The 20,201-nt window shown below is 42.8% G+C and overlaps 1 protein-coding gene and 1 long non-coding RNA gene across 3 annotated transcripts in view; one reads left to right on the plus strand and one right to left on the minus strand.

Annotated features, from left to right (window-relative positions):
- The first annotated feature begins 31 nt into the window (after nucleotides 1-31).
- LOC149856413 (uncharacterized) lies at nucleotides 32-19,998 on the plus strand. Of its 2 annotated transcripts, XR_016444387.1 has the most exons (4): nucleotides 32-81; nucleotides 3,435-3,716; nucleotides 18,498-18,660; nucleotides 19,355-19,998. It is a non-coding gene; the product is annotated as an uncharacterized LOC149856413 (long non-coding RNA). The 2 variants fall into 2 exon arrangements; XR_016444386.1 differs by having other exon boundaries at nucleotides 39-3,716.
- The window catches only part of DNAJC18 (DnaJ heat shock protein family (Hsp40) member C18), a 38,642-nt gene continuing 23,400 nt past the window's right edge, over nucleotides 4,960-20,201 (minus strand). Inside the window, exons 7-8 of the mRNA XM_090064231.1 lie at nucleotides 16,476-16,648; nucleotides 4,960-11,554 (exon numbers count right to left, since the gene is read on the minus strand). Of these exons, the coding sequence (XP_089920357.1) occupies nucleotides 11,430-11,554; nucleotides 16,476-16,648 (298 nt within the window). The 3' untranslated portion in view covers nucleotides 4,960-11,429. The remainder of the gene's footprint in view (nucleotides 11,555-16,475; nucleotides 16,649-20,201) is intronic.

Here is a 20,201-nt window from a genome sequence, read left to right on the forward strand (position 1 = left end):
CACCTTTAAAGGAGCAGCGTCAGCTGAGCTCAGGGCCGGGCCGGGCCGGGCCGGGCCGGGCCGGGCGCGGGGAGGAGGAAGGTGATCGGAGCCTCGCGCGGTTCCCGGCGCACGTGACTACGGCTCCTGCCCCCCCCAGCCCTGGGCTCTGCCTCCGGGGGCGGAGGGTCCCGGAGGCAGCTCCAGGCTGAGGTGCAGCTCCCGGGGTGGCTGCAACAGGCCCAGCCGGCCCTGCCCGCGCCGAGGCCGAGGAGCGGAGTGATGGTGGTCCCGGGGCGCGCCAAGCGCTTGGCAGTGACGGGAGTGACCGGAGCTGGCAGCGCGGGGCAGGGGCAAGGAGGGGGAAGCGGCTCCGCACTCCCGACCCTTTCCCTCAGTCCCCGCTGCCGCCCTTGCGCTTCCACACCTGGCCGGGGGAGGGAAGCAGGGTGGGAGCCCGAGCCCGCAGCCTGTGCCTGCCCCACCAATAGATCTATGGGGTGGGGTTCCCTCTACCCCTGGGAGTGCCCACAGTGGTGGGGAGACAGAGCGCACCCCGAGTCCGGAGCAGGGGTAGGGGACTGTGGACCTGGGCCCGTAGCCCTGGCAGCTGGGGGCCCCCTCTGGCAGGCCGGGGGGAGCAGCAGCTGTGGGAGACAGGGGGAGTGAGAGGCATGAGCAGGGCTGGAGGGTGCTGTGGGGAGCCTTTAATTTTAATAACAGATTTTGGGGATATTAGCAGAGAATTTGTGATTTTATATCAGGGAAAACCAGAATCCCTGGTTATCATTTAATCCTTTAACCAATATAATTAGAGGTTAAACATTTTTTAAAGGATATTTATATCCCTACTTGGAAAATAGGCAACAATTCTAGAGCTGGTTTCTGTCTGGCTCTTATCTGAATGTGTAGCTGGGCCCTGAACTAGAGGTGCATCTAAGGGTAATGACTGCACGACTAGCGATGCAATAACTTTTGACTACTTCTTGCCTAGTTATGTTTTCTAAAACTGTATATAATTTAGCCGAAGAGTGCACATTCCAATAGTTATATATTTTTTTAAATCTTAAACCAAATGATGTTGGGCAAGTTCCTAGCACATTAGCAAAGCATCTAGATCATTGGTTTTCAAACTTGTTGAGCTAAGCCCCCCTTTGAGTTATACTTTTGTTCATGCCCTCCCACCTCCCTCACCCCAGAGTAGTGCAGCCAGGGACAAAGCATCCCTCATCCTAGCCACTCTGCTGGCCTGGCCAGGGTGGACTCCACCTGCCATGGCTCCAGTGCCTCCTGCCTTGGTCCCACTATGGCTCTGGGCTGTACGCTGACCACACCAGGCTCCCAAAAGTGCAGCAGCCCTCTGGAGCCACCCCCGCATCTCCCCACAAGGCTGGAGTGGCACCAGCTCCTTGCAAACTACTTGCCCATGTCCCCCTGTGCTATACCTTTGTTCACATGCCCTGGAGGCGGGGGCACACCTCACAGTTTGAAAAGCAATGATCTAGACTCTAACTGAAGGTTTTGTGTTGGGTGATGATGTGCTGCACCACCTGCATCCCCCTCTTCAAAATTCTCAATTCAACCAGAATGGTGAGCATTTTGTAACAGGGACCATGTTTTCTTCCTTCTACCACCTTCTAGCACAAAGCAGTCCACCTTGGTGATAGGAGCCCCTACCTGTGGCAATAACAATCACACCAGTCCATACACAGTAGTGCCAGGATGGCTTCACACAGTATTACTAGCTTGTAACAAGCGCATTCTTGTGTTTTACTTTATGGACATTCATTTCCAATGCTAGCTGCAGGCGCTGAATGGGGGGATTAAATGTGGACCAGAAAGGGAAACTTGGGCTTTGGCAAAAAAAATGGGAGAATTGCTAGGTTAGTAAAGACAAGGCAGCTGCTTGCAGTTTCTCAGACTTCTATGGCCCTGCTGCTGCTGGTACTGCACTCAGCTACCCAGTGCTATATAGATGAGGGCTGAAATCATAGTTGCAGGTGACATCTTCTGCACGGACTCTCTCACCATTAGGCTTTAGGAGTTCTCTCATTGCTGGGGGAAGACAAGTGCTGGCAATGATGAAGGCACATATTTTTGCTACTGTGCCACCTAGGCTGCTCTGAGTGGGGTTAGAAGACAGCCATTAAAGCAGCTGTCTTTGCTAGTAGCTTCATCACTGAAATCATGTGCCTCCCCAATGAGAGAACCGTTAACACCTCTCAGTAAACAGACTCACAGTAACTACAGGAAAGGAACCAGAGGACAGTGTTGTAGCTTGGAAAAGAAAATGTTAAAAAAATGGAAAAGGATACCTACAGAACACAAATCATGTGTATTAACCTAATTCTACTAGAATAGCATTTTCTTCTCCAGTTCTTCCCATACCATCCAGCTCTCAGTTTACTGCATGCTTGTTACTATGATACTTTTTGGAAATTAGATCATCTTGAATTCCACCAAATTGTGGTTGCACTAAAATTGACTGGTATTAAAGATGTTTTTTAAATCTATGGATGGGCTGTACAATGACTGTCCTGCATTAGCTGTTGGCTAATAGGACTGTTTTGAAAGTAAATGTTAAACTACCTTTGATCCCAAAGCATTTTAGTACTTCATAATAAGGACAGCTATGTCTGGGGTGTGGGACAGGAACCAACCAGTGTACTGTACCAAGGACAGACAGTTTGATCATGCAATGAGAGCAGTTTGCTACTCTGACAATTCAAGATAGGGGTATGTGTGGAGAAAGGAGGACCTCTATTAAAAAGGTTCTTGAAATTCCCTCCTTACCCTACCCTTCAATAGTAAACTGAGTAGCAGTCAATGTTGGAAGATTTACTGCTGTCCCTGGCCCTTGGCATTTAAAAGACCTGCACCTAAAAGATTATCTCCCCCTATCAAAACAGTTCTGGCATTAGCTTTACGCCTTGTACAGTATGGCAGCAAGAATGACACATGGTCTCCTAAGCCCTTGGGAACCCCGTTGAGCCCTGAGGGAAAATGGCAGGGAACCCAAAAACTTATCTGGGGGAGAGGATGAGCCCAGACTGGTACAGCACAGAGCACTGCAACACTACTTTTCAAGCACACTATCCTGACTGGGAGGAGCCTGGCTGATGTCAGCCCTGCGTGCCACTGCCATAGGGCATTTAAAAAGGCACAGCTGAAGTGGCGGACGGGGGGAAGGAGGAAGGCAGCACCAGGCAGAGTGAGCCCGGCTGTGGAGACATGTCACAGCAGTGCAGCACCCAAGGAGCTGGGTCCCCATGGGGCATGGACATGGGAAAGCAGGGTCCCCTTGTCAGACTTCTCTCTACCTCCCCTCCCCTTTCTTCCTCCCAGAGGGGAGAGCAGGAAGGGTAGCAGCCTATTGTTTGGGCATTACATTCATTTGGTTCTAGGGGTGGTTTTTTTTGTTCTCTTCTGTTCACAAATTTTTGTTGTTCATTTAGATCCTCTGGGTTGAATAAGGAGGGCCACTTCCTGGCAGGGGAAAGCCTGAAGAATCTGGACCAGAAATAGGGGCTAGAGTGTAGGGCCAGACAGTGGAGCTACAGGCAGCATGAGCCAAGTGAGAGCCAGAGAGCTGAAGCAGCGACTGAGGTCAATGAAGTGCCAACATCCATGCTTGGTGAGCCCCGAGTCAGCTGTGGCAGTACTATGAGTACCCCTGCGGGGCCCATCATGTACACCACTGAATCCCTTTCTTTTCAAGTATCATCAAGACGTGGCAGGTAAGTTGGGGAGTTACCAGCCCAGGTACTAGTGTGATTATCCACCAGTTGAGCCACAGCATGACATCCAGACATTCAGTTTCTCTTGGGAGAGTTGCTGCTCTCCCAGGAGAAACTACAATCATACAGATGTTCAGGCCTTTTCTCTCAGGGTAAAAATGGTCACTCCAGGAGAAAAAACACCTAGGAACCAGAATTAAATCACTCCCAGGAGAGTTTCTCCCAGGAGCTCCCCCTGGGAGAGCAAACGCCTGTACAGGTACTCCTCATTTAATGTCCTGGTTAACGTTTTGTTATTGCGTTGCTGACCTATTAGAGAACATACTTGTTTAAAAGTTGCGTAATGTTCGGTTATAACATTGTTTGACAGCTGCCTGCTAGCAGGTAACTACTGTGATGTAGTTGGATTTGCTTAAAGTCACATTTTTCAAGAATGTAAACATGACTTAGTTAAGCAAGGAGTAGCTGTACCTGCCATGGCTTCTTTTCAGCATCCCCCTGCTCAGGAGAGACAGTATCACTCACTGGATTCTGCTGCTGCATCAGGAAGCAGAGTATGTCCTCTTCATATTCCTCAGATTGTGCAATAGGGAAACACAGGCTGACTGCAGTTTGCCAATCAGGCCTACCCTATGCACTGTTGCCATCTATTTCCAGGCAGACTAAGGAAGCCTGCAGAGCAGGGGCAGGCAATTATTTTGGGCAGAGGGCTGCTTACTGAGTTTTGGAAAGCCATCAAGGGCTGCATGACAGGCAGCCAGGGGCAGATAAGTATTAATTTTCTAAATTTTTTAGGGGCCCCACGAGCCAGATAGAATGGCTTGGTTGGCCACATCTGATCTGCGGGCTACATTTTGCCTACCCGTGCTTTAGAGTATACTAAGATGTGTGCACAGGTTTCCACCCTCCCTCAGCTACACAGGGTCAGCACTGCAAGTTCTGTACTCTTCAGGGCCTCAGCATTTGAATGTCTGCACACACAACTGGGTCAGTTTCTCTACCAGAAAAACAAACCTGAGAGAATTCTCCCAGATTACTTGAATGTGCACAGGCAACCAAAGATTTTTGAGTTACAAGATTTAGCAAAGCTAAGATAGTACTGTAATAGTGCTGGTTGACCTCACAAGATCAACAATGTGCCTCTGTTGTTTTTTAATAAAAAAGCCTTTATTTTCTATTTAAAAACACAAAAGTGAAACAAATTAAGTCTTCAAGAATGGAATTTAATTCTGACCCACTGACAGATTTTTTTCCAGAATTCTTATTTTAATAAGGACAGAAGAGCTTATTCTTTAATCTTGTGTAACAATACTTAGAGGAAATACAGACAAATATACAATATGTAAATCAGAACTGTACAACTGAGGTTCAACACATTGCTATATCTATAGCCTACTTGGATTCACTAAAGATAGATACACTCTCAGAAAATAAATACTTTAAATTGTTTCTTGTTGAAACAAGTTAAATAAATAAATATGAATATATTAAAGTTTTACTTTTTGTGAAAACAACAAAATAAGAGAGATGCATCTTTTGATGCGTCATACATGCAAAAGTAAGAAAGAATTTATATCTGTTTTATACAGAGAAACTCAAGCCTTTAGTTTACACTACCAGCTATATTCATCAACAAATTGTGCATGTTTAGTTTGACAAATATTCAAGAAAACACATAGTTATCCTAGGCTATGAGTCTGTATGTTCTACTATTACTTCAACTTGCAACGGAGCAAGATGCAAAACTTTCATATTGATAATCTGGTTACCTTGGGCTGCTCCTGCTAAAGTTCAGTGCATCAAAGAGCACTGCGATAAAACCACAGGTCTAAAGTATGGGGTCAGCTTCTCTCTTCAGATATGTGAATGCAACTCCCCTAGCTTCAAAGTCTTTGTGCAAGTACATCCAAGAACAAAATGTGTACCTTAGCTTGTTTGGGAGTTGGCAAGAGGAGGAGGTTAGAAATTTAAAGTGGATCATTGATAGAAAGACAACCCAGTGGCTTGTTCTGAAATGGTAATCTAGAATCTCCAGGGATAACCTTCAAAAGCTGCTTCCTCTGTTTGAAGATAAGGGTTTTCAAGGGGCACTCCCACTCTTCACTACACTGCTTAAGAAGCAAAGACAGCATTTCACCTTCAGAAGACACTCATAAGGTTGCCTCTTGTTTAGTGTCACCGTGGGACCGTATTTAATTTTTCATTACAATTTTTTTTTGAGTCAATGCATACCAGTTTTACATGATAAATCACACGACTGCACAACCATATCTCTTTTCATATTCAATCTTTCCATCAGTATGGACAGATTAAAATGTCAAATCCTTTGTTTCTAAAATATAACCTTATTTGTAAATCTGTTGGAGTTCTCAAGGAAACAGTATGAGCACCTTACAAAGCCCACCTAAAAATAATAAATATTTTTGCACGCATAACCTTAAATACTGTAGTTTGAAAAAAAAAATAAAAAATATCAGAAACCTAGATCAAATGGAATACCTACTTGGATAATATTTCCTGGTTCAAAACAGCAATTCATTATGACAGTTATCACTGTTAGCAGGGAAAGACTAGATACGATCTACTTTGTCTATTTTTCAGTACATAGGATGTCAGTGCTTTACAAAAAAAGAAAAAATGGCAAAATATTAGTATTAGCTTTCTTTTTTTGTAGAGCCACTTGTCTTTAATTCTATTACTATATTATATCATATATTATTGTAATGAATAAGGAAAATCTTATTGCTTCATAAACCATATTTATTTTTTGGTCTTGTTTTCCACATAATCATGACCTCTCCCTTACGCCCAGCAAACCCACCTAATATTACCCTAACAATGTGCTTCTTGCAGGTAATTTCCTACCTCTGTAAATCATTGAGATCTTTGGATGAAAGATGCAATAAACTAAGTGCAAAATATTCTATAAGCATCCAAATTATATTTCATTATATATGTTTAACTTCCGTACTTCCCACACCACTTTAATTTTTTTTTAATAGTTATGCTCTTGTGCGTGCGTTAGGATACAACCTTTACTCATTCAATAGCATACAATTTTTCCTTACAGGACCCCTGCATCATTCAGTGCACAGGACAGATGGCATTCAATAGGCAGCAATTCAATATTTTGTTCTCTCTGGACTGTTCAGTGTAATTTTAATTGCATGTTACCCATACTCTGAATCCAGAATTAATTTCTTCATTCATGGGTTTTTCTTTCCTATGGCCCTTTTCAGCATAGCACCCAAATCCCACATGGATATTGCTGCATTTATCTTCACGTCACTACTGTGAGTGTCATTACTATTATTTCACAGATGGGAGGCTGATCCATAACAAATACTGGATACCCTATCTGAGATGCCTAGGACAAGATTTTTCAGAGTAAATAGTATCACTCCTTGTATGTTCTTAGCTATAACTGCAGGCATATAGCATTTCTGCAGATCAGAGCGCAGAAGTTTCAAATGGATACCTGTAAAATGAGGAACAAAGCTGAGATTCATTTGGTTTAACTGACTATCCCAGCAGCACACAAGGAACTCTGTGACAGAGGTTTCTAATTCTCTGGGGAGCATTCAAAGGTCTAAACACGGGGTGCTCAACCTCTGGCCCAGAGCTAGTATATCTGGCCTGTAGGGCTCCCATGGGTTGGGAAATTCAACAGCAGAGGAACAGTGGTCATTAATATGGTCCCCTCCGCAATTCCAACCCTGCATTGATGGGCCATGCCCCCCCCCCCCTTTCTGTGGTTGTATCAGGGCCAGGCCAGGGTGGGACTGGGCCATCCCATCCACAGGGCCAGGTTGGGGCCAAGCCATGTCCCCTTCCCCCTGTGAAGCCAGGCTGCCTGTCCACCTATGTGTAGCTGGATGGTCCCTGCTATACTCTCCCTGAGTGTCAGACTGGGACATCTAGCAGGGTCTGGCCCAGAGATGGACTGGACACTGCCTGTCAGGCCCACTGAGGAAAAGGGCCGAGCACCACTGGTCTAAACCATAAGACAATTTTTTCTCTCTCATTCTGCAATCCCATGCCTTGTAGCAAGCCTTCCAAATTTCTCTTAATCGGGTATTACAGATAACTGTCTCATTAGATACACAATCCTGATTCACTGTTCCTCAGCACCATTTATCTTGAGCTCTAAAGAGACAGGGATCTTGTGTGGAAAATGGTATGCGATTACATACTTAAAGACTGAATTAAAATGTGCACATGTATGTGTACACACACAGAGGGGTCAGAACTAAATTAAGGTTGCACAAGCAAACTTAATTCTGCCATTTCCATATTTTTAAGGAAAGCAAACTGTAGCTACCTGCATCACCTATGAGTTTCAGGTCTGGACAGAGTATCAGTGTAGCTATTTATGGACAGATATCAATACACCACCTAGAACTGCAGCTAAAACAGGGCTCACCACATCAGCAGAGAGAAGCCTGAACTACCACTGCCTTTGATCTATGCATTCTGTGGAAAGACAAAAGATTTAATTCTCTGGGATAGTCTAGTCAACATATTTTAATGTAACAGTCTATAAAAAAATAACAATAGAAGTGTAATTAATTTTTACTCTGCCTCCTGCCAAGTGAAATGAAAAACTAAACACAACAGGTAGGAACCTGGAGTATAGATGAACTGTGAACAGCTCCACTGATTATGGGCCCTACTTATATATTTTGCGGTTTTGCAGAAATTGCAAAATCCGCGATTATCCGCAAAATCCGCAACAACAAAACAAAACCTATAATAAAAATAAAAATTCTGGCTCCCTAGAGGGAGCCAGCAGACCCCAGTGCCGGGGGGAAAGCACCTGCTGGTGGGTCAGCATAACAGGCAGCAGACAACATGGTGACTGGACCCTTGTCCCTCCTCCACTTGCTGGGGCCTCTCTGCCAATCAGTGCTGAGGGGCAGGGTGGCATGAAAAGCAGCCAGCTATCAGGATGGCAGCTGCCTCCTCATCTCTTGCTGGGGTCTCTCCACCAATCAGCACCAAGGGGCAGGGCTGCTGCAAAATACCCATGAAACAGGCTCTGTGGCCTGTGAACGGGCCGGAAAAAACCCTTTGTCTTGCCATGATTTAGGTAGGTCCCTAGTTATGGGTGGCCAGAAATTAACTGAGGACTGATACTCTGCAGACAAGGATGCTGGCTACATCCTCCCTCTTCAGCTTACACCACACTGCCAGGCACATGTAATATTTTGTTCTTTGCTGCTTATGAGAATGTCTCATCCTTTACCCAACAGGTAGTAGAGGAGGATGAAGGATTAACGAAGAATAAAAAATTATTGCTACAAAGAAAAAAAAGTCCTATCATAAATGAAACATTCAGGACCATTCAACAAAGCAAAAATACATGAAATAACTGCACTGAAAAGTAGAATTCATAGTGGTGCAAGGAGAACAAAATAATTTGCAGATAAAAGTCCAAACTAAAACAACGAGCCACTGAATAGGACACACAAGAAAATGATCTGGCTTCCCTTTCTCCCTCTGGTGGCTGGACAGAAATAAGATTTTTTCCCCTATAAATCTAACTCACAAACTCTCACCTTCTTGTAGGTTTTTGACTAACCTCAAACTCTCAGCTGGTTCTCAGTTAGACACAGGGAAGTTTCTGTTATGTTTTGTACAACAAGTCGCAACTTTCCTAAATTATAGTTTCATAGTTTCTAGGGTCAGAAGGGACCTGAGCAGATCATCTAGTCCGACCCCCTGCCATGGCAGGAAAGAATACTGGGGTCAAACGACCCCAGCAAGATGTTCATCTAACCTCCTCTTAAAAACCCCCAGGGTAAGAGCCTGCACCACTTCTCTTGGAAGTTGGTTCCAGACCTTAGCCACCTTGACCGTGAAGTAGCACCTCCTAATAGCTAACCTAAACCTACCCTTTGCCAGCTTGTGACCGTTATTCCTGGTCACTCCTGGCACTGCTCGGGGGAATAGTGACTCCCCCAATACCTGCTGATCCCCCTTAACTAGTTTGTAACAGGCCACAAGATCCCCCCTCAGCCTTCTCTTGTGGAGGCTGAACAGGTTCAGGTCCCGTAGCCTCTCCTCATAGGGCCTGCCCTGCTGCCCCCTGATCATGCGAGTGGCCCCCCTCTGGACCCTCTCCATGTTGTCCACATCCCTCCTGAAGTGTGGCGCCCAGAACTGGACGCAGTACACCAGCTGCAGCCTGACCAGTGCTGCATAGAGGGGGAGGATCACCTCTTTGGACCTGCTTGAGATGCATCTGTGGATGCATGACAAGGTGTGGTTGGCCTTCCTGACTGCATCCCCACACTGCCGGCCCATGTTCATCTTGGAGTCAATGATGACCCCAAGATCCTTTCTGCCTCTGTGCTGACGAGAGGGGAGTTCCCCAACCTGTAGGTATGGTGCCGGTTGTTCCTCCCGAGGTGCATCACCTTGCACTTGTCTGTGTTGAAACCCATCCTATTCTCATCCACCCACCCTTGTAACCTGTCTAGGTCTGATTGTAGCCTGTTGCATCCATTGGCATTCTAAAAGGTATCCTAAAGAATAGCTGAAACACAAAGGACTTTCACAATGCAATCACTACATTCAGATGTTCCAGATGAAAGGAAAATAAATAGGTCAGTTTAAACAGTATATGTTGGTGAGCAGGGGTTCTAACACATCCCATGCAAACAACTATAATATTGTATAGTAGGGCTGTGTCCAACTTCTAAGGTGCTGGGGGCCACATGCCCTGGGGGCCATACCAAGTGCACTGCACAGATGCCCACCTCCACCCATCACTGCATTGTACACTCATGCAAACACCCTCCACCCCTTCCTGCTGGCCCACATGCCCATCCACCACTGCATCATGCAGGTGCAACTCCACACTCCAGCATATGGCTCCAATCTCCATTCCCCCTACCACATGCTCCCAGACTCATCCTCAACTTCTCATGCTACGCAGCACTGGCCTGGCTCATGGGGCGAAGGAAGGAAGTGCCAGCTAGGAAGGAATGGGGGAGCCTGGAGACTGGCTATTATTTATCAAGAGAGGGCTGAGTGAGAGCCTGGGGGCTGCACATTAATCCCTTGTGGACTGCATGCAGTTCATAGGCTATCAATTGGACAGCCCTGTTTTACAGCAAGAAAATTTCCAAGTTCCTACTGCAATGGTTATAGTCCACCAACTTTAGCGAGACCCAAGCATACATTCAAGTGCTTACCTGAAGCTGGCATTCTTACTAGACCAGAACAAACAACAGGTCCTTTTTCAAGATTTTTTTTGTTGCAAACTATTCTGGAGGCAAGGACACCAAGTTCAGCTCAGCATGGTAACACCAGCATATTACAAGTTGAAAAGTAAATTGTTTGTATAACTGTGTATGCTTTCTGTCCGCATGATATACAGAATTAAATCTATTTTCCTGGGAAGTATCTGCTGCTTGGATAGCAGACAAACTATACCAAATAAAAGCAGGTTCCAAACTAAATTGCATCTGCTAGGGAGTAAATTTACACTGAATACCATTGGTCCTTGGAACCAAAACACTATACAGTACATTAAAAGAAATACTTGCTCTGTAGCTCCTGCTGGCTCACCCCTGGAATTTATAAAGTATATCACAATTAAAATGCTCTATAATAGGCTTTTCCCCTTCCTCCCCCACTTTTTATACAAAGGAAAATACAACATACTTTAAAAACAGCATTAAATAATGCAGGATTGGTACGCTCTGATCAACCCCCTTTGTGTATTCCAATAAGATTGGAGAGCTTTTCACAGTGCTCGAGTTTTAAAGACTCCGCTTTCTGTTTTAATCGCTCATCTCTGTATAATTTGGCCAAATTCGACAAGTCAGATTCTAAAAAATGAAAGAGAGAAAGTTAGAACAAAATTAGTGGGTTGGCTGTAAAGAATTGTACCTTAATGGTTCAATTTTACTATTCATACATTATTATAAAAAGTGAATAGAAAGTAACTTAAACTTTTTAGCAGTTACTTTTTAGAGAGACTCTACCAGACTAAATTGAGCGAGATTTTCCTGTACTTTAGGAAATGTTCCTGTAGCATTTGTAACCCAAACTTACTGTATTGTGCTGATGTGTGAAAACTGGAAAATGAAACAGTAAAAAATAAAAACAAAACTGATTTGTCTATTTTTCATTCAAACAACAAAACGTAAAACATTCAGCATAGCTACAACAAAGCAGTATTTGAAAAAATCTGTTTTAATAATCAAGGGATTAGTAACATGTTTTAAAATACTGTTAAGTAATTAGACATGACAGTCTATAAGCAGGGGTGTCAAATACACAACCTGTGGGCTGGATTTCAAGCTACTCTGTTGAGCTCATCAGGCTAAAAACCACAGTATACCTGACCTATTCCCCAAAGTTTGTGCCATGAAAGGAAAAACAGTAACAGCAATCAGATCCTTTAAAAAAAGCCTAAACACATGACACTATGAAAGTGAGTAATTAAATATAAATTTAATGGGCCAGTAGCCTACTGAACAACTGCTTCATAGCTTACAATAACAAGTGAAGTACATGCCCGATAAACTTTTCAAATAATCGTATCAAAGATAAGACAGATTTGTTCACATAAACAAAACACATGCTACCAATCGCTATTCATCTGATAATGCATAAGACAAAGTGAGGTTAATGTCTGAACAATAAAGGATCAGTGAAGAAGTTACAAAAACATTGACTAATTATGAACCCTCTAAAAGGACTCCAAACTCCTTTTCTTCAATCTGTTTTGTGCCAAACATCTTATTTTACAATCTCGACTATACTAAAGTTAGCGCAGTCTCAGCTCTATTCATTACTGGTTTGCTGGACCAGAAAGTACTCATTCTTAAATTGTTTTTAATTACTGTGGTGTTTTCATAGAATCACAGAGAAGTAGGCCTGGAAGGGACCTCCAGAAGTCATCTAGCCCAACCTCATGCCTAAGGCAGGACCCAAACCATCCTATACAATCCTTAATCTGTACTCTACGTAAGACTGCTGTGAACCCTGCCACAACAAAGACCTAATACCCTAACCTATTACAGGTAAAGCAGGGAAACAAACAATGGTAGCCAGTGTCCTGCTTCCATAAAGTGCTGTCAATATTTGTTCAGAAGATCCCAGGCAGAAGGCCATGCCCTGCACTACAGAGAAAGGCAACACGCCCCCCCCCACTTACCAATCTGACCATGGGGTAAAATTCCTTCCCAACCCCAAATATGGTGATTGGTCTGACCCTGAGCAGAGGGACAAGACCCTCTAGGCAGGAACCTCTGGCTTTGGTCCCAGCAGAAACTCTGGTACACCCCAGTCAAAGATCCCAGCTTTGGCTAAGGCCAACACTCAATGCCTCCTGAGGCATGACATTCCTTGGCTCAAAAGGCATTTGTAGGCCTACACTGAAAGGGATCTGCTACGTGCTGAATGTAACTGTCCCTAAGCCAGCTGTAAGAACAGACTGAAAAGTATCTGGAAGTACAAATTCTTAACGTGTTGTGCTGCCACTAGTGTATCCCTTTTGATGGGTTAGATATTTGAGTCTTCAGGACTGTAACAGAGTTCTCAATCTAGCAGCTTTTTATTAGCATTAATACAACTTAGAAAATCTTTCATTTAAAAGGAAGAGACTAAAACCTATACTAAGCCTAAAACTGAAGTCTATATTCAAGTGAAGTTCATAGACAGGCATACTGTACTTAGAAACTGTTACTATCAGCTCCAAGTCTGATGCATGTAGCAGAAAAGGGCACGGGGCAGGAGCAACCAGCAAAGCCTAGAAGAGTGGAAAATACCCATAGTAGAATGTAGGCATAGCTACAGCTAGATCATCCCCAACCAGTAGCTGTTCAAACTCTTCTTGAATACCTCCAGTGATGTAGAGACCACAACTTCCCTATGCAGTCTACTCCTCCACCTCACTATTCTAACAATGAAAACATTTTTCCAGATATCCAAATCTAAATGTACACTGCTGCAACTTCAAGCCTTTTGGTCTGTGTCCTCCTCTCTACAGCAAGTGAAAAAAGGTGCTTTCCCTCTTCTCTATGGCAGCCCTTCAAGTTACTTGAAGACTGCTATCATGTCCCCTCCAAAGTGCCTTTTCCACAAACTGAACATGCCCAGCTCCTTCAGCATCTCATATGACTTGCTTTCCAAACCCTTTACCCGTCTTTGCTGTCTGCCTCTGAATCTTCTCTAACTTCCCCAACATCCTTTTAAAAATGTGGAGCCAGGACTGCACACAGTACTCTAGATGAGGCACTGGCACCTCTTGTGTCATGCATCCCAAAACCCCATTCACCTTCTGTGCAGCTTCACACTGCAGACTAATCGAGTCTGTGACCTTTCTAGTCCTTTTACCTAGTGCTGCCATTCTGTCTATCACCCATTTTATATTTGTGCTTTTGATTATTCTTCCTGAGGTGTAGCACCTTCATTTGTCCACACTGAACTTCAGTCCTCAGGCAACCACTAATCTCATACATTGTAAATATAGCAGAAATTACTAAGATGCATCATGGCTAATTAACAGAGCATATATTCTTACTCTAATTTACAAACTGAGTAGCAAAACCGTAATATTTCACTTGGCAGGATATAACAGTCCTAGGCACAACATTTCTTAAAATAACCATGTACAACAATTTTTGACAGGATATACAACTCAATTGTAAATGGAAACCTTGTGCCAGACCCTCAGCTGATGAGTACATAGGTCCTTTGAAGGGGAGGAACATTTATCATTTATATAAGTGAGGATCTGGTCCTTATTATAAGCTTGTGTGGAGCAACCTTTGCCATTTAATGACACTGCATTACTAGATGTTGGACTGTCACGTTCTATACCCACCAGTGAAACCATTGTTTGGCCAACAGTTCCTCACCCTGTACTATTTGATGAATTCTGTATTGGTTGCTACTCCAAACTCTAGTGGTGGTACCTTTTCTGTGGCATTTTTCTATATGCACCTAAACAATAAATACAGCTTTAAAAGTGTTTTTGGTTAAACCAACTGCATACAGAAGAACATGCTGCACATTTATAACTTTGTGTGTAATGCTGGATCCTTCCATCTAGTTCTCAGTCCCTTTTAGATCTGCAAACTCTTCTGTATATCCCAAGGCATGACATTCCTTGGCTCAAAAGACACTTGTAGGCCTACATTGAAAGGAATCTGCTGTGTGTTGAATGTAACTGTCCCTAAGCCAGCTGTAAGAATAGACCGGAAAGTATGTGGAAATACAAATTCTTAACGTGTTGTGTTGCCATTAGTGCATCCCTTTTGATGGTTAGGTATCTGAGTCTTCAGAGCTGTAAAAGAGTTCAATCTAGCAACTGTTAATGAGCATAAATTCAATTTAGAAAATCTTTCAATTTAAAAAGAAATGACTAAAACCTGTACACTAAGCCTAAAACTGAAGTCTACATTCAAGTGAAGTTCATACACAGGCATATTGTACTTAGAAACAGCTACCGTCAGCTCCAAGCCTTCACAAACCACAAGTCTAGCCTACAAAAGACATGAGACTGGTCTTATATAATAAGATTTAACAATAAAATACCTGTTGTGTACTTTCAACTTCATTTATGGTTTTTGGGCCTTTGGTGTTCAAATTTTAAAGATTTTCTGTAAAATGATAATAGCTAGAATTTTAGGCAGTGATTTAAGAGAGACACCACCCACTAAAACACTTCTGGGTGAAAGTGGTTTATCTATTTTTACTATGTCCAAGCAAACAACAGAAATAGATTGTTCTTGTTTTCAGTTTATACCTTGTGCCCAAGAGCACTTTTTCTCTATTCCTTTTAAGTTGATAGAGACCCTTTCCTGGAACAAGTAAGGAAATTCAAAACTTCTGATACACCTTGTAACTTGGTCCCCTTCTGCAAGTACATTTTGTATCATTGTTACAAGAACAAACTAGGCACTATACATTCTGGGTAGCACTGAGCTACACAAGCGATCAACAAATTGGGTTAACATTTAAATTGTTTTAAAGCTGCAACAAAGCCCGAATTAAGGCTGTTGTGCGAACAAAGAATGCAGAATTCCACTTTTGTACAGTTTGAAGTCTTAACATTTTACTATTACTAGAAAATAATTTTAAGAAAACAATCTTGCCTGTTATCTACACACGATTCCAGATTCAAATAAAGGCAGCATGTTCAAATAAATGCACAAATAAAGTATGTTTTTCAACTTTGGACTAAGTATTAGGACACAAAGTACATCTTACAAAGTCCCAGAAGCACAGGGAGAGGTTAGAGAAGTTTTAGAATCTTTTATTGTATAGTTTTAAGAGTAGATCAAATCAGTCTGGTATAGGCCAGGTATCCAGGATTCAGGTGGAGTTCAAAACAACAAACCAGACGATCTACTGATATTTTTGCAAACCCTACATTTCTTTGTGAATGGCACACATTGATTAAATAAACATGGTGGATTTCAATATTAAAAATATTGCTACTATGAATTATCAATGTACAAGTCAAAGTGTCTGTAAAAAATGGCTCAACTACTTAAAAGCATTTAAAAAGCACTTAACCTCTCAAAAATTAACTGAAATGAACTTTAATTTTTTTTCCATAACAAATTCACCCATTTGGTCAAAAGCAGATGACAGACATACATGTGTAAAGAGCATTTAAAATGGAGTTATATATACCAAAAAGCTGGGAGTAATAATGGAAGTGTCTTCTCAAGCTTAGCCATGATATTATGATTTATGTGATGTGTATGCACATTTATCACAAAAATAACTTACTCTGTTGTTTCTCCTTCCAGCAGCTGGTCTGGATGTACTCTATATAATCTTTTTCAATGGTTTTCTCTAGCTCTTGAAGTTCTGCTCCTTGATAGTTCTTTTCAAAGTTTTTATCAACATAGTAAGGCACTTGCAAGTTCTGTGTTTCTCTACCAACAACATGACCTATGGATCTGTGAAAGCAACATGGATAAATGCATTTATAAAGCAGTACAGAAATGTTAAGAAAAGAAAAATTAAAAATTAAGGAGGGAGACTGCTCCTCTGTTTCTACTGGTACAGAGAAGCACGTGTTCTGTTGTAACTTTTTCCACAGTTACCAAATAACTTTTAATCATTCAGTAAAATATTACTTATCTCACTTTTCCATAGTGAACCTTTCACTTTCATTATACATAAAGTTTGTTGAAGAAACAGAAGGAAGGCAGCAAACACCTAAAGGCATTTATACTCTTATAAATGTGATCTAAAAGGAGCTGACTCTGAATTGATATTACCCACATTTAAACACCTGTTGAACCACACACTGCTGGGTTTCTCTGAATCATTCTTGATAATTTGGCTAAGTAACTTGCAAAATTTGAAAACAAGAAAAAAAATTCTGGGGTTTTTTTGTGTTTTCTTGCACCTTCTGGCAGCTTCCGGTCAATGCCCGTGGAAAATACTAGAGGAATTTAACAAGTGCTGTGCTCTAAGTATGCATACATGACACATGGGCCCATTCCACATGAAGGTACAGTGTGATGGTTGCCCATTTAATTTAGAATTCTGCAATCTCACATCAGTAAAGAAGTGGTTAATCAGATAGAAAGACAAGGCAGAGCGGCACCTTAGACACTAACTGGTTCAGAGGCATGTGCTTTTCATAGGCTTCTTTCAGATCATCTGAAAAAGCAGACTCTCCTATGAAAGTGCATGCCTCTGAACCAGTACATCAGTCAGAAGGCAGGGCAGGGTGGCAACTTTAAAACTATCTCACATTCTATTTTTCACCCACATCAAGGAAAGTTATAAAATCTTGTTGAAATAAGACTAATCAGGAGAGAGCTAGGTACAACTTCCCTCTAACAATCTGAACTGTCAGGTAAAATAACTGGTCTCAAGGTCTCAGAACAACAGCAGCTTCCCTATGCCTGAAGAAGGGTATTTGTGCCTGAAAAGTCTGCAGAGAGCTTTGTTCCAACAACTCAGTTGGTCTAATAAAAGATATCACCTATACCAAAGAACATCATTTGCCTGTATCCTTAGACCAACATGGCTACAACCAAAAACCCTCTCAGAGCACCCCGCAGTTAGGAGAGATGTGTACAACTAGGTAATCTACCACCTCCACTGGCTTCAAACTGCTTTCTTCTCTTTCTGGTTTGTTTTTGTTTACCTAGTCTCTTTGCAGCGTCATAGATTTCATAGATGTTAGGGTCAGAAAGGACCTGAGTAAATCATCAAGTCCAACCCTCTGCCATGGGCAGGAAAGAGTGGTGGGGCCAGATGACCCCAGCTAGGTGCTTGTCCAGTCTCCTGTTAAAGACCTCCAAGGTAGGGGAGAGCACCACCTCCCTGGGAAGCCCATTCCAGATTCTGGTAAGCCTTCCTGTGAAGAAGTTTTGCCTGCTCTCCAATCTAAATCTGCTCTCTGCCAGTTTGTGGCCATTGTTTTTAGTAACTCCAAGGGGTGCCCTGGTAACTAGAGCATCCTATTCCTTGCTGTCCCCCCCGACGAATTTGTAGACGGCTACTAGATCCCCTCTCAGCCTTCAGATTTATTGCCCTGAATGAAACACCAGGAACTCAAGGAATGACTGTCACACTCCATCTCCTATGAATCTTTCCCCCTCCATGACTCAGTTTATTTCTTTGTCCCTTCATTTTTTTGACTGAACCTGCTTTTCTTTTTACAAAGTCCTGGGGGACAGGTCTTAATGCCCCCCACCTCCCCCTTCTCCCCCCACATTTTTCAAAAGGAAGTTTTGAGTTTTTCCTTTTAATACTTATTTTCAAATAATTAAATGTGCTTACATGCAGGGCTGATGCATGACTATTTTGCTAAAATGGGAACGGTGCAGCAAGAGGTACAGCCTATTTGGGGACCCACTGAAGAATTTCAACTGAGGCCAAGATCAGCAACTGAAAAGAGTAGCAGAGAAGCAGCTTTCTGTCTGCCAGGCATGCACAGTGACATCTTGTGGTAAAAACAGAACAATTTATTAGACATATTAAAGTAACTACCTTCTGTATAAATGCTCAGTATGACAACTTCATAAAAATCACAGAATCATAGAAAATTGTGGTTGGAAGGGACCTCAGGAGCAAAAAGCAGGACCAGCCCCAACTAGATTATCCCAGCCAAGGTTTTGTCTATCCAGGTCTTAAAACCTCCAAGGATGGAGACTCTACAATCTCTTTTGGTAACTTGTTCCAGTGTTTTACTACAGTCCTTGAGAAAAAAGTTTTTCCTAATATCCTACCTAAACTTCCCTTGCTGCAACTTGAGACTGTTGCTCCTTGTTCTGTCATCTGCCACTACTGACAACAGTTTAGCTCTGTCCTCTTTTGAAACCCACTTTAGGTAGTTGAAGGCTTCTATTAAGTCCCCTCTCAGTCTCCTCTTCTCTAGACTAAATATGGAGAGGCTGAGGGAACTGGTCTTAAGTCATGTCCCCCAGCCCCTTAAACATTTTTGTTGCCCTTTGCCAGACTGTCTTCAATATGTCCACATCCTTTCTGTAGTGGGGGGCAATAAATCTGAAGGCTGAGAGGGGATCTAGTAGCCGTCTAGGTTTTCTCTGAATCCTAACCCTAACCTCCAGCAAATCTACTACTCCCTCTAACTTGGTTTCATCTACAAACTTGCTGACGGTGCACTCTATGCAATCTTCCAGGTCACTGATGAAGCTGCCATCCACTACTACGTTACCCACCAATTCTTCCCTGTTTTTGAGCAGCAGGTCAAGAAGAGCATGAACCCTAGTCGACTGCTCCAGCACTTGCACCAGACAGTTGTCCAGAACACTTTCCAAAAACTTCCTGGATTGCCTGTGTACTGCTGCAAGCTTCAAGTTATTCTGTCCTCAAGGGAGGCAAAAGACAGACTTTTCAAGCACTCTGTCTTCTAGAAGCCTTTACACACTCCCTGTGTCCTTCCCACACACACTTCATTCTGCCATTTAATATCTCTCTCTCTCAGCAAGGTACAAGCAAAGAGAGGGCTCAGTGTGTCACAAAAGTCCCAAAATGAGAGGAAAAAAGCACTGTTCTTACTGCCTTCTTAATATGCTAAATGAAAAGAAGAAATTGCCTTCAAGTTTAGCAAATAAAAGTCTCCCTGACCTAAAAGGCCCAATACTTGAGTAATTTTTCACTTCCACATATCTCATCACTCATGAAATAACTTCCCACAATCAGGATAAAAAGTTGCTTTAGCTAGAAGGACTGAACAAGTTACTACTGCCTCTGTGTGGGCTTGGGGGAAATCACTTAGGACAGAAATGTTTCCTGATACATATTTGCCAGAATGGAACACACACACACAGCCCCACCAGTCGACAACCTCTATTTTATGCATGTCTAGCTGATGTTAGCATAGAAATGAAACATACATCTTCTCTCCACCAATCAAATAAAAAATATTCACGCATTACTGTTACCACTGTCCTTCTGGAAACTCAGAAGCCCTACCTTCTCATCTTCACCAAAAGGAACTAATGAAACTTCCTTTGCTACTTCTGC

This window comes from Crocodylus siamensis, chromosome 10, assembly GCF_052110815.1.
Source record: "Crocodylus siamensis isolate JL-2025a chromosome 10, ASM5211081v1, whole genome shotgun sequence".
Taxonomy (NCBI): Eukaryota; Metazoa; Chordata; order Crocodylia; family Crocodylidae; genus Crocodylus; species Crocodylus siamensis.